The sequence below is a fragment of the Capsicum annuum genome, chromosome 5 (genome assembly GCF_002878395.1).
Source record: "Capsicum annuum cultivar UCD-10X-F1 chromosome 5, UCD10Xv1.1, whole genome shotgun sequence".
Classification (NCBI taxonomy): domain Eukaryota; kingdom Viridiplantae; phylum Streptophyta; class Magnoliopsida; order Solanales; family Solanaceae; genus Capsicum; species Capsicum annuum.
The window spans coordinates 1,350,554-1,363,829 of record NC_061115.1 but is presented as its reverse complement, the minus strand read 5'-3'; the positions used below and the strand labels follow the sequence as shown (position 1 = coordinate 1,363,829).

General features: G+C 37.8%; 1 protein-coding gene across 3 annotated transcripts; it reads right to left on the bottom strand.

The window, feature by feature from the left end:
- Window positions 1-668: 668 nt before the first annotated feature.
- On the bottom strand, window positions 669-13,156 carry LOC107870060 (protein SEMI-ROLLED LEAF 2). 3 transcript variants are annotated; one of them, XM_016716456.2, is made up of 20 exons: window positions 12,917-13,156; window positions 11,220-11,548; window positions 9,745-9,819; window positions 9,481-9,596; window positions 9,221-9,335; window positions 8,958-9,086; window positions 7,941-7,988; window positions 6,800-6,984; window positions 6,518-6,714; window positions 5,650-5,942; window positions 5,348-5,497; window positions 4,861-5,244; window positions 3,973-4,122; window positions 3,631-3,706; window positions 2,919-3,046; window positions 2,588-2,788; window positions 2,378-2,500; window positions 2,174-2,290; window positions 1,556-1,783; window positions 669-1,299 (listed from the first exon to the last, which is right to left on the bottom strand). In XM_016716456.2, exons 2-20 carry the CDS (start codon window positions 11,364-11,366, stop codon window positions 1,135-1,137), a joined length of 3,027 nt encoding a protein of 1,008 aa, XP_016571942.1. In that variant the 5' UTR covers window positions 11,367-11,548; window positions 12,917-13,156; the 3' UTR covers window positions 669-1,134. The 3 variants fall into 3 exon arrangements, with proteins under 3 accessions (XP_016571942.1, XP_016571944.1, XP_016571943.1); XM_016716458.2 differs by having other exon boundaries at window positions 6,917-6,984; window positions 12,917-13,096; XM_016716457.2 differs by lacking the exon at window positions 12,917-13,156 and adding an exon at window positions 12,238-12,869.
- Between the last annotated feature and the right edge of the window lie 120 nt (window positions 13,157-13,276).

Below are 13,276 nucleotides of genomic sequence, written 5' to 3'. Positions count from 1 at the left end.
AGCTACTAGACTTTCGGTATCTAGGGAGCAACATTCGAGCTACTTCACCTAGAAGCGTGACGCTTGTAGTGCTTACCACAATCCCGTTTTCATAGTTTAGACCACTCCCATTTTGCTCGCCGACGCTACTACAGGAATCACTTTTGCTTTCTCTTCCTTTGGTTACGTACTAAGATGTTTTGGTTCGCCAGGTCATCTCTTATCTGCCAATGGATTCAACAATAATTCGAAAGATCGCCCTATTCGAAAATCCTTGGACAAGTTAGCAAATCATATGGAGTATTTAGATTGGTGTAAACATCGACTACGAATATTCTCCACTAACAATTCATATGTCAAAACATAACAACATATCCAGTGTAGTCCACAGATGGGGTCTATGAGCGTAGGACGTACACAGACCTTTACCCCTCCTTTTTTGGGATAGGGAGCAACGGCAGAGCCAGGATTTTCATTAAGGGGGTTCAGAAGTAAACGTACAAAATAATCGAAAGGGATTCAACATCTACTATATCTACATAAAAAATAATTTTGATCATGTATAAACAATATAGTTTTCTGTCGAATGAGGTTCGGATGAATCCCCTAGCTGTTTCCGATAGACCATCGACTCAAAAGAGAAGTTTTTGAAGCAGGAAAAGATGTCACAACATACATAAAGGAAAATAAGAACAACAAAAAGAATGTTTTTTTTTTTTCCATTTCAAACAGCAGTGTTTGCATACACCAGAAGATGAAAATCATAGCTCCATCTAAAATCACTAAAAATGAAATAAAAAAAGCAAAGATTTGATATTATACAACAGTAAGCATTGGTTAAGACAGCAAAACCTAACATCTTAACCAACATTTCAACTCAAAATAGGAAAGAAAAAAAAAAGAAAAAAAATGAAAGAATGAACAACTTTTATGTGTATGATGAGTTACAAACTATGTGTTATCTACAACTCTGGCGCGGACTTGGCGCGCACTTTCTTTGTCTGCAGGCCCGTTTGCATGAACATCTTCCGAATCTCAGTTGCAGAAAATGCTCTACAACCAGATAAGGCTTCGGCGAATACAAAGTCCACCTTGCCATCAAGAGGGGAGGAGTAATCTCACAAACATTTCTGTTCGGAACGATTCCTATTCTATCTACCATCTGGCAGCTTTCAAAAAATTGTCATATGGACTTGATACCGGTAACCTGAAGGATTCCGGATTACTTTGAAGTTCTGCTCCATTATGCCGAGGAACTGTTCCTTGTGTTGGTTTATCAGAAACATTCGCTACTTTCTGATCTGCGAGTTGGTTTTTAACCTGCCCCGATAAAGATTAACAGACAGTAAGTTTAAGAACTTATGGCGCTACGTCTACTGTTAGTACTAAGGAAGCCCGGTGCACTAAGCTCTCACTATGAGCGAGGTCCAGGGAAAGCCGGACCACAAGGGTCCATCGTTCGTAGCCTCAGCAACTTTACCAGTTGCGCCAATGGTCCCCTTCTACTGTTAGTTTGTTTGCACATGAATTAGGTAATGGGAGAACGGAGAAAACCATAAAAGACGACTTTAGTGACCTGATTGTCGATCTGGTTATCAGAAGTGCTTTCTTTGTCTTGTACACTGGAATTCTCTGATATTTCGATCAGTGCATTATCTCGTCTATGTTGGCTATTCATCAAATTGTACATCTTTTGTTGTTTTCCCGTCATAAGTGTCTCACAATGATGAGCCATTTCTTTGTACGAAAATTCAGGTTCCGCACTCACGGAGATTCTCCCTACTTGTTGTGCCGTCTCCAAAACCTTCATTTGGTGTAGACAAAGTTAAATTCAGACAACAAGTGCCAACGATCAGATCAAAATAGAAAGCTAAAAACTCCGTCTTTCACATACCGATCTTAAATAAAATCGAACTCACATACTTTTTATCATCTCATCGTATTTAAACTAAAACATCGGCCAAAGGGTTAAGTAATAGTCAATTAATATTTGCGAAGACAAGATGAACTAAAACGGCCATCGTGTGAGGTTGCTTTTTCTCATAAGCACAAACCGCAGACTTGCCACATGCACTCGTGAAGAAAAGAAATTCATTTCGCGATTACAGCTAGATGTAAAGCTTTTTTTGTCAAAGATAATAAATGGAGAGGCATGGTCAGTGAGGATTAATAAAGCCGAACAAAAGGCACTTACAGATTCTAAAAGTTGATTGACACTCAACAAATTGGGAATATCGACGGCTGATTGTTCTTTCTGTTCGGAACCGCTTTGAAATAAATCTGGACCATTATCGTCAAATATTGAGGACAGCTGCACAACAGGAGAAGGAATGATGAAACAGAAAAAGTGACGATATAAGAGTATACCGATATAAAATTCCGTCCTTTAGAGACTTACATCAACTGAATTAGACTGCTGAGCTCTCTGTTGAGCATCGGTGAAAAACTGAGTCCCCAAGGAATCCGAATCATCTGGTGAAAATTTCTTAAGCAACTCCTCCCTTGTAGCTGACATTTCAAGCTACATATCGGGAATAAATCGTATTAGCGATGAATGCTTAACCAGGAAACGATTATACGTTCGCAAAATTAGCAAAGAAATATTTACATCTGATAGATTAGGTAAGCTCTTTAGGATTAAGGAAATCATGGATCCCGTTGACTGTTCGTCTGTGATATTTATCTCCGACAGACGTTTCTGCGCAGAACTATCATCTTCCTTGGATCCGTATGTAACTTTTCCGGGAACGGAACTTGAATCAGAAGCTTGTAGTTTGCTATCGTCAACCAAATGCAAAAATGGATCAACCTGAAAAAAGCGTCGACAGATTCCTGTGTGTTACGAACAACTAAACCAGGCTGACATGCAATAGAAAGAACAAAGACCATCACAGAGGTCAATAAAAGCATATAAATCTTCTGAGCAACTGGTTACTAACCGTTTTATCTGAAAGTGTAGCCTTGACAAGGGGAATGAGAGAAGGTATATTATATGCTTTTGATGAGAAAACAACCATAGATGTCGCCAACACAAAGAGAGATCTTTTACGTGATGGTGGTAGTGATCCTGAAAAAACAAGTCAAATGAACTGTGATCCGAAAATCCTCGAACACACAGGAAAACAGTTAAGCTGAAGTACTTTCCCAATAAGGATCATAATGCTATGGAATTCTCATATAAATTACGGCCAAAAGTTTCAAGATGCTGTCGATGCATTTTTTAGTAGTTATTGCCTCATAAAGGTGTTCTGCAGCATCGACAAGTCTTTGCCTTAAGGTAGATGCAAATGAAGCTATGTGCAGCAAGCATCTAAGCGTTGCTTTTAAACACCAACAACAGGAACTCTTTATGGGTAATCGGGTATGAACTAAACGGTTTCCCGTTTCCAGGTGTTTCATTCTCTCATTGTGTTAATAATAATAATATCGTTGATGAAAATGTTATAAACCTAAAGATATTAGGGGAAATGAGAAATGTAGCATTTGAAACTGATCTCTTGTTCCTGGCGCTCCGAAGAAGCAAATACATCTCCCCCCACCCCCCACCCACCCCCTCCTTCTCGTCAGTATAAAGGATTAACGAATTAAAGTGAGAGAAAAATCATAAGCAGGTGCACAATCAGGAGGGAGAATATGATGTGGGAGATTTACCTCTTTCAACGAGTGCAACATTTCTCAGTGAAAAGGCAAGCTGAAAACTTTGCACTAGAGCTTCACGGTACGAGTTCTGCACAAGTACATAAGCAAAGACAATACGGAAACAAAAATCTTAGGAATTCCAAAGGAATATTATATTACATAGATATAGTTAGAAAAACAAGGAAACATAACTATAAAGAAAGGAACCACTAAAAGAATTTTTTTGTAGATCTTTCAAGCTACACAATTATGGATATTCTAGACACTAATATTTCATTTAGTATCGTGAGCAAATAACGTGCCAGCAAACGAGTATTTAGAACAAGTATAACAGTAGCAGAACCAACCAATTACCTTTGCTCTAGAAAATAGTAAGACGAGACTAAATGTGTGAGCAATGGCTTCATAATTCTCAGGCATATTTTCAGGAGAAATGGATTGTACCCATAGCGAGGAGAGAAGGAGTACGATTTGGTGGCTGCTGAGTCTCAGAGAAATAGGACCCTGAAGATCATGAGGAAAATAAGTTTCACTACTTTGCGAAGTCGAATAAAAACAGACTCAAATATAAAAAATCAGCTGGTGAAGAAATAGTAAACGATTGTAATACTACATTGTATAGCTCCCTTAGTGTAAGACACGTTCTATACAACAGTTGTGAAACCAGAATTGTTATTTCATAATGAATGTTGAAGTCAAATGTCGACGTATCCATGTACGGGTGTTGTAAATAGATCGATGTTAAGTGGATGCACAATTTTAAAAAGAGTAGAAACATTTTCATGTAATCCGAATGAATGTTTGAACTCTAATGCCCAACATATCCAATTTACGAGCGTCGTCAATATATGGGGATGAGGTAGACATTAAAACCATATAAGCAGAAATTGTCTCAAAACGCCTACAATTTCTCAAAATTCATTCAGATTTAACAGATAACATAATATGACAGAAGCAAAAGATTCAGATACAAAGATACCAACTAATTAGTGTTAAGGCTTTATCAAGCGTATGCAGCAAAACAAGCTGTTGATCAAAGATGAAGATGTTCAAGCGGCAGACCATTTTATAGTCTAAGTAATTTATTTGCCAAGGATGTGAGCAGAGGGTCAAAAGCTCGAGTAGTAACAGAGTAACAGATACGAAGTCCGATGATGTGAGGCCAGTAGAATGGATCATACTAAGGAATCTAGGAGTAACAGCTATATGTACTAAGATGGTGAAGATGGTTACGGAACCTACCACTTCGCTACTTGGTTTGTTTGTAGACTCTTCAACAGATGCAGGAGAGCCTCTCACGCTATACGTTGACTTTATTCTGTTCAGCATCCCACCACTGTTACCTTTCTGTTCCATTTCAAGATTACCATTCTCGAGTGAAGAAGACCTCTGATCTCTCAGCTTTCCGAAAAGAGCAGCTGAAGAAGAGAAGACAGAAACAGTTCTAGAGAGTGCTCTTGAAAAATCTGCTGCTTTCCTTAGGCGGGTTTCCTCCGATACCTTCTGAGGGGAAACAGAAGATGGAACAAGGACAACAGAAAAGATTCGGTGAGCTCCAACGCGCGTTTCATGATCAGGGTGGACCATAGCAGGGAGTAACTGATGAAATAAAGCCTCGGGGAATGCCTAAACATAAAGAGAAGTCAGATTCTTAACTCAATATGAGAAAAAAAAAAAAGCTACGAAAGCAAAGAACAGTCTAATAAATTCAAACGACAATCAGCCTTACCTTGTTTTGGTACGACAAATTTGGCATAGAAGCTATGATTTGAGAAGCACGGTAAACAGCAGCAATAGTAGTTCTTGCTACCACTTGGATACTTGTGATGTTCTCTAACAATACTGCCATCACATCAAGAATAGGACCTGCATCTCCAACCTAAGAGTCAAGAAAATGAATAATCATCACTTCCGAAGACACATCAATAACAAGAAGTTCGATTAATATTTTAGTCTCATCAAAAAGAGACTTTGATTCCTGTTTCAATGTAACTAATCGCACATTGAAATCCAATGACAGGTTAATCGCACCTTATTTGATAACTCCACAAGGCACTCATCCACTGATTCCTGGAAAAGTCGGTTCCACTTTATTAACTCGGCTCCCATCTTTGCGTCATCAAGAGTATGATGTATACTTTTCCGTAAGTGCCTCATGATATCAGTTATTGCAATGACTAGAGCCATCGAATGATGTATCTTTGTCGTTTGAGCAAGCGAAGTGACCACCTGAACAATGTCAAGCTGCATTTCAGGTTGTTTAAGAACATTTTTGTGATCTAGGTGCTTGACTAATATTGACAGCAGAAGGTGTGGATTCTCTCCTGCATAGTTGAATAGGGGAAGGAGGAACAAGAAATGTGAGAAACGGCCATTATGAACTTTCCCTTTGAGGAAAATCTATACAAGTAAAAATAGGAACTTTCGAAGAACCCCAGGTAATAAAATATTGAAAAAAGAACAGCAAAAAGTAAACAAAAGTGTCGAAGAATAAAGAGATAAGCATCCAGTACCCTCTCAAACTATGGCCAAAGTTGCTACAACACACTCCAACTTCACAGGGGTCCTATTACCCCCCCGAACTCAATTTTAGCGTATTTTTGTCACCCTTTTGTGCTGACATGGCACCTTTATTATATAAAAATGGGACCCACGTCAAAGGTGTCACGTCATCTAAAAAGGTTCCACATCATCTAAAAAGGGTGACAAAAATACGTTAAAATAGAGCTCCAATGGGGTAATAGGACCCCTGTGAAGTTAAGAGTCTGTCACAGCAAATTTGATCATAGTTCATGGGGTACTAGATGTTTTACTCAAGAATAAATAGAAGATAAACTCTACCACTAACTTCTATCGCTTTTTTTCCTTTAGATAGGTAAACTTAAGAGTAACTTCATACCTGAAGCATCCATTGTATACTGCATGTCCTTCAGAATAGGTACAGCGATTCCACTTTCAGTAGGCCATAAATTATCGTCATCAAAATAGCGGAATAAAGATTCCAAAACTCGCCTTGTGGTCGTAGCCTCCTTACCTAGTTTCGCCATGTTATGCAGGCAAACCCGTGACCAAAATGCTGGGTTTTCTGCATCCTCCCTGTCGAGGAAAATTAAGATGCACTTTAGGAAATCACACATAGAAAAACAAAAAGTCCACCTGATATTTAGTGTGAAATATTAACTTTGAAATATTTAGTTCCCCTTTCTCATTCACAATGATTCTCCACGAGGGAACCTTCGCGATGACTTCTGGGGAAGGAGAAATGTGGCCCTCAACTTTGCGCACTTCTTCCACCCACCTGTTCTGGTTTGCGTCTTGAGTTTCCTTTCTTGGCCTCGGATAATTTTCCAAGACTACTGAAACGATCTAATAGATAGGATAAATACATCAGTAGAAGTGATAGAGGCGCCTGGAGAAGTAAGAGGGACACAGTTTAAGCTACTAGAATACAAGTTGCGCCAACATACACAACAGAGAAATACAAAAGACCCATTTCAAGGTAACATCCCGTATGCCATAGAAATTCTGACATGAAAAAACATTTCATCACATATTCCAGAGATCAAAAGATTGCTATGCAGATTTATTGCACCACTATAATCTTTCTTGTACTGGACGACACTACAGACTATTAAGTTCGGTTTATTAGTAGAAGAAGTGGCATGGTGAATTCCACATTAGCCGCCGTCAGGAGCCAGTGAAAGGCACAAATGGTACGATGTCTGTACTAAAACTTCATACAACAATATCAATTAGCATGTATCAACGGCAATCAATCGATGAAATGGAAAAAACAATCTGGCCCTGGTTTCGCACCTATAAATAGATTTAGAAGTCTGAGTGCTATCTGTTCCGCAATCCAACAACAACAACAACATACCAAGTGCGATCCAACAAGTGGACTATCTTTTCTGTAATCCATTTCGCTAATTCTGTTTGTTCGATGATTACAGAACATTCAAAGGCAAGAAACAGGTAGGTGATGAAAAGCATTTGATTTTCATCCCTAAAGAGATAGCTTGAACATATAATCGACAACAACAGGTTAAAACTGGAAGGAAACAAAAAAATCAACACCAAGAAGAGAAAGAAACTTCTTATAATTCCAACTTAACAAGCTCTCCATCACAAAGTTTTACTCAATTTCACTAATTTGGTGTCCAGAATTTGTGCGCATGCAAATAAATCCTATCAAGTTTTCGACTTCCATATGGCGCTCAATGTACACAAGAGCGGAGACATTTCAAACTTCTATAAAAACAGTAATTAAAAATACTGATCTCGCATTTCTTAGATCTGATAATAAGAAAACGAGGGCTTACATTGTCAAACTCCGCTGAAACATGGGAATATTCACCCATGAACCAAACCTGTGACACAGTTAAGTTCTTGTAAGAATATCAATTTAACAAAGAACTCGAGATCTGCATTTGGTTGCAGATGAAAGATAGTCATGGTTCTATACGACTAATCATAGAAAATGCTAGTACAGAATTTAAACGAAAACCAAATCAGGACTTTGAGGAGAATAGATAACTAAAACTAATATGCACTCATCGACTATGTTGCTCGGACTCTTCAAAAATATCATTGTGTGTGTGTTGGATCCTTCAAAAGTAGTGCATTTTTTAAGGATCCAACACGGGTGCGGCCACATTTTTGGAGAGTCCAAGCAACTTAGCTCATCGATGCCTATGTAGTGAGACATGGATTGAGATATAATTTTACATAATACGGCCCACTTCAAATGCTTATCGTCAAATCCGACTATATAACACTTTTATCACTGATGAATGAGATTGGCACTATGTGGATCCAACTCTGAACCAAAAGACACGAAAACGGATGTGGCATGGTGAGCAGCATGCTACATTTATCTTCCATGAAATTAAATGTATTACGCCACATGCTTTATGAAACAACCAATTACAGTTTCTTCTGGAAAAAACAACGCCTAACAGGACTAGTTAATAAACTAAAAAAGAGTATCTTGTTGAAAATAGACCTTGTGCCTAATTCAACCGAAGAATTGCGAGGATTGTTCAAACTATATAAGGAGAGTATAAACCATACACTTAACCGACAACAGACAACAGAAAGTCATTTTTTCCTAAATATCTTGGTCTACATCATTAGTCATCCAGTCACGCAAAAGTGGAACGCTGTCATCCTAATTTGTATAGCACTTCAACTTATTTTGGCTTAATTCCAATTAAAACTGAAGAAAACCACACTTTAGTTCATTCGTATTTGATGGAAAACAACCATCTCGACAGTTTGTATCAAAAGCACATAGTAAATAGACTAAATATTTGGAAAAATCTACATGAACTCTGTACCATTGCAGAAAGTGATTTCAGGCCAACTGTGCGGAGATGAATAGCACCGTCTTCCTCTCCTATTTGTTGTGCCAATTGACACAATTTGGGAATAAAACCATCTAAATGAAACATGTAAGTACCGTCTTTCTGCATAAATCAGTAAAGTCAAGAAGGTATAAGATATTTCAAATTTTTCCGGTATAACTGATGCATAAACGTGAACAATAAATAACACCCTATAGTCAGTAGTCTAAAGTTGAGGACCACCCCAAAGCACCAACCTGATTATTTACAAAATCAAATAGTGATTCACATCCGACAATTAGCATGTCATTCTCCCGCGACTGATCTAGAAGAGTTTGTAAGATGCTGAGCAGACTATTTGCAAAAAGTGGCCTGACAGATAGATATACGAAACCATTTAACCATACATAATACAACGAGAAAATTAGAAATGCATCTCGTTGTGACCATCACAAACAAGAAAATGAAAGAAGCCAAAAAAGACCAGTTCGTACTTCGCTAAGCAATGAAAACTTACATGTGCTCTTTGCATGAAACAACCAGCTTTTTGTATATACACATGACAACTTTTGCTGATCGAAAATTCTCGTATCTCAATTCCTTATAACACCTCTCCTCAAGTGACTTTGTTATCTGTTCAGCAGATCCAAAACGTTAATGACAAAAATGTTATAGAAATTTCTGACTTTAGGCGTGATGTAAAAAGAATCTTATGCAGCATATTCGCACTTAAAGTGCGCGTTTCGTTGCTTTTAATAACACTAACTGGGAAAGAATATACCTTGGGAATTCGAAAAGGATTTTTTACAGCATATTCACAAAGTTTACCAATTTTTCTATCATTTGGTTCTTCTTCCTGCACAGTGAATGCACAAGTGTCATACACATGTAAATGTAGCATAGAAAGATAGCAAGTTTAGCATTTGCCAAATACCACTCTTTCTTGATATTACCCTCATATAAATGCGCTGCTGAATTTAGCTTAAAATCATTTTGAACTCAAAAATATCAAATATCAACCTTGCAAATCGAAGGTAAAATCAGCTCGCTAATTTTAAACGTTCTTCAAATCTTATGCATGTTCATGTTATTGACAGGCTATGCTTCTGTATTATAGTAGCACAGTACGATAATTTCGGGAACAGGTAGTTTACATGTTAATATGGTGAAATTTGAACTGGATCTAATCTATCGATGCTTATTCCAGAGATAGTTGATGCTCCACATTCATTTTACATATAAATTTCTTATATCATGAGGAAGTTCCAATACATTGACCAGTTTCCATTAAATTCAAATATCTTGATGTGCCTGCTGTCGAAAAACTTAGGATGTCTACTTTCATCTTGGACCACTAAATCTATGGGCAACGCATTTACTATCACATTTCGACTTGGGATACGTGGTAGAAACTGAACAAGTTTGGAAGGAAAGAGAAGAAGAAAACGACAGCATTGATAGCGTCGGGAGATCTGGTGGGGCTGCGCTTACTCTAAGACAAGGGTGAAGTAGCTATTGGTAAATGTAACAAGTGAACAGGTTTCTTTACCTAAAACAATCTTTCCGACCGATAAGGAGACGGGAACTTGTCCGACCAGTTGTCAATACAAAAGCTGGTTCTTGATTAACCAAAAGAAAACGACAACCTTTTTAAAAAATCAAAGACAAACACAAACTATGGATTTGGACAATATAGGTGATACTTCTTTTGTTTCTCTGGGAAATACAAATCTCAAAATACGTGAATAATAATCTTCGCCTATTATGAAACAGTGCTTCCCGTGCACAATGCAAGGGTGGTGATATTAACCCCGTGCTATCTGAAACTGAACTTTCACAGACTCATATGTAGTCAGGTTGTTAGAGATTGAATATCAGGAAGATTGCACAAACTTGTTCATCCTTTCGTTAGATACAGCTACTTACAAGTCGTTGATTAATATCGGCAGGTCTCTCCTTTAGCAGATGAAATATACAACAACAACAACAACAAAAAACCCAGTGTATTCCCACATAGTGAGGTCTGGGAAGGGTAAGATGTACGCAATCCATACCACTACCTCCGGAGAAGTAGCAAGGCTGTTTCCGATAAACCCCCGGTGCAAGATAGCAGATGAAATATACATACAAAGTGAAAACAACCAATGGTACTTGATAACTGCCGTCTAAATCTAATATAAAGCAAAGTATGATGACTTAAAGAAGTCGAACAGAACGTGAAAGTCGCTTATATTCACCACACGATACTTGACTAACCTGGGACCGAGGAAAAATGTCCGAGATCAACTTCTTATACCTCTTAACAGGCTGCCTTGATCTTGTCCGCATCGCAGGGCAGAAGAAACAAAGGCTTCCACATGCAGGCAATACTTGCCTTGACATCACACCTGAGACTCCGTTCATATTTACTAGCACAAAATTTGTTTTTTCACCCGAATTGAGTTAGCTCACAAGGTAAATGCTTTCTTTCCCTCCCTTAAACTCTAATAACTCAAGAATTCGTAAAACCTCAAAAATCAGAAAGGGAAAGAAAAGCACTCAAGAGCTTTTGGGTACTCTTCCTCCTTTAGTCCTTTTTCGACAGCCTACAAATTAAAGAATTCAAAACCACTTTACATCAAAATCTCATTACACAATCACATATCAACAGTCAATCTACAAATGAGCAACAACAAACAACATACCTAGTGTAATCCCACAAGGTGAGGTCTACAGAAGGTAGAGTGTACGCAGACCTTACCCCTATCTTGGAGGTAGAGAGGCTATTACCGATAGACCCTCAGCTCAAGGAAGCATCACATATCAACAACAACAACAACAATATCATACCTAGTGTAATCCCACCAGGTGGGGTCTACGAAGAATAGAGTGTACGTAAACCTTACCCCTACCTCGGTGGTATGGAGGTTGTTTCCGCTAGATCCTCAGCTCAAGGAACCATCACATATCAACAACAGAAGCAGCAGCAGTAACAACAACAACAATAACATACCTAGTATAATCCCACCACCAGATGGAGTCTACGGAGGATAGAGTGTACGCAAACCTTACCCCTACCTCGAAGGTATGGAGGCTGTTTCCGATAGACCCTCAGCTCCAGGAACCATCACATACCAACAATTTGATCCTAATTTTCACTCAACTAATAAAAATCATGAACCAAAACTACAAAACTAGACAAATTAAACAAAAGGGTTTCCTAATTTTCTCTCAACTAATCATGATCATATACCAATATGAGGTTTCAAGAAAACTTGGAGAGTAGAGTGCTTACCCTTACCTTGGAGGTAGAGAGGTTGTTTCCGATAGACCCTCAATTCAAGAAACCATCACATGTCACAACAACATACCTAGTGTAATCCCACCAGGTAGGGCAGAGTGTATGAAAGGCCTTACCTCTACCTCGTAGAGATAGAGAGGTTGTTTCCGATAGACCCTCAGCTCAAGGAACCATCACGTATCAACAACAACACACCTAGTATTATCACACCAGGTGGGGTCTAGGGAGGGTAGAGTGTATGCAACGCCTTATGCCTACCTCGTAGATATAGAGAGGCTGTTTCCAATAGACCCTTGGCTCAAGGAACCATCATATATCAACAACACCACACCTAGCGTAATCACATCAAGTGGGGTCTAGGGAGGTAAAGAGGTTGTTTTCGATAGACCCTCAGCTCAATATTTCCATACACATATCAATAATTTGATCAAAATGGCGTCCTAATTTTCTCTCAACTAATCAAGATCATTAACCAAAATGGGGTTTCAAGAAAAAAACTCAACAAATTAACCAAAAGGGTATATGAAAATTTGAAAAAGATCATTTTTTTACAAATGAATTTAACAAAACATGATTATCAAGAATTACAATAACTCCTATATATGTGCATATATACATTCATATATTATATATTAATATATATTTATTTATTATGTAATATTTATATATATACCTTTTCAGATGAATGTCTGTAAAGTACAAAGCTGATGAACAATCAAAGGTTTCCAACAATGCAATGGATCTCCTGCATTTTTTTCTCTTTTTTCAACAACCTTTTCTCAAAAAAAAAAATTGACTCTTTCTCTCTCCAAACACAATTTTTTTTTCAAAAAAATGTTTCTTGAAATTAAAAAAAAAAAATGATGGGGTTGGCCGGACACTAATTACTAATTAATAAAAATAATTAGTATATTGTATAATGGTTATAATAAAGATTAATAGAAATGACAAATGATGGAATGTTGACTTTAATGCTTCCAATTTGCAATTTTTGAAAATTCAGAAAAAAAATTAATTATTTTTTTTATTTAAA

Excerpts from the sequence above, each read along its gene's own strand:
- LOC107870060 (XM_016716456.2), bottom strand. The coding sequence starts at position 11,366 with ATGAACGGAGTCTCAGGTGTGATGTCAAGGCAAGTATTGCCTGCATGT. Across the intron at positions 9,087-9,220 it reads TTGATTTTGTAAATAATCAG|AAAGACGGTACTTACATGTT; the intron begins GTTGGTGCTTTG and ends TGATTTATGCAG. Across the intron at positions 1,784-2,173 it reads TCAATCAACTTTTAGAATCT|GTTTTGGAGACGGCACAACA; the intron begins GTAAGTGCCTTT and ends CACCAAATGAAG.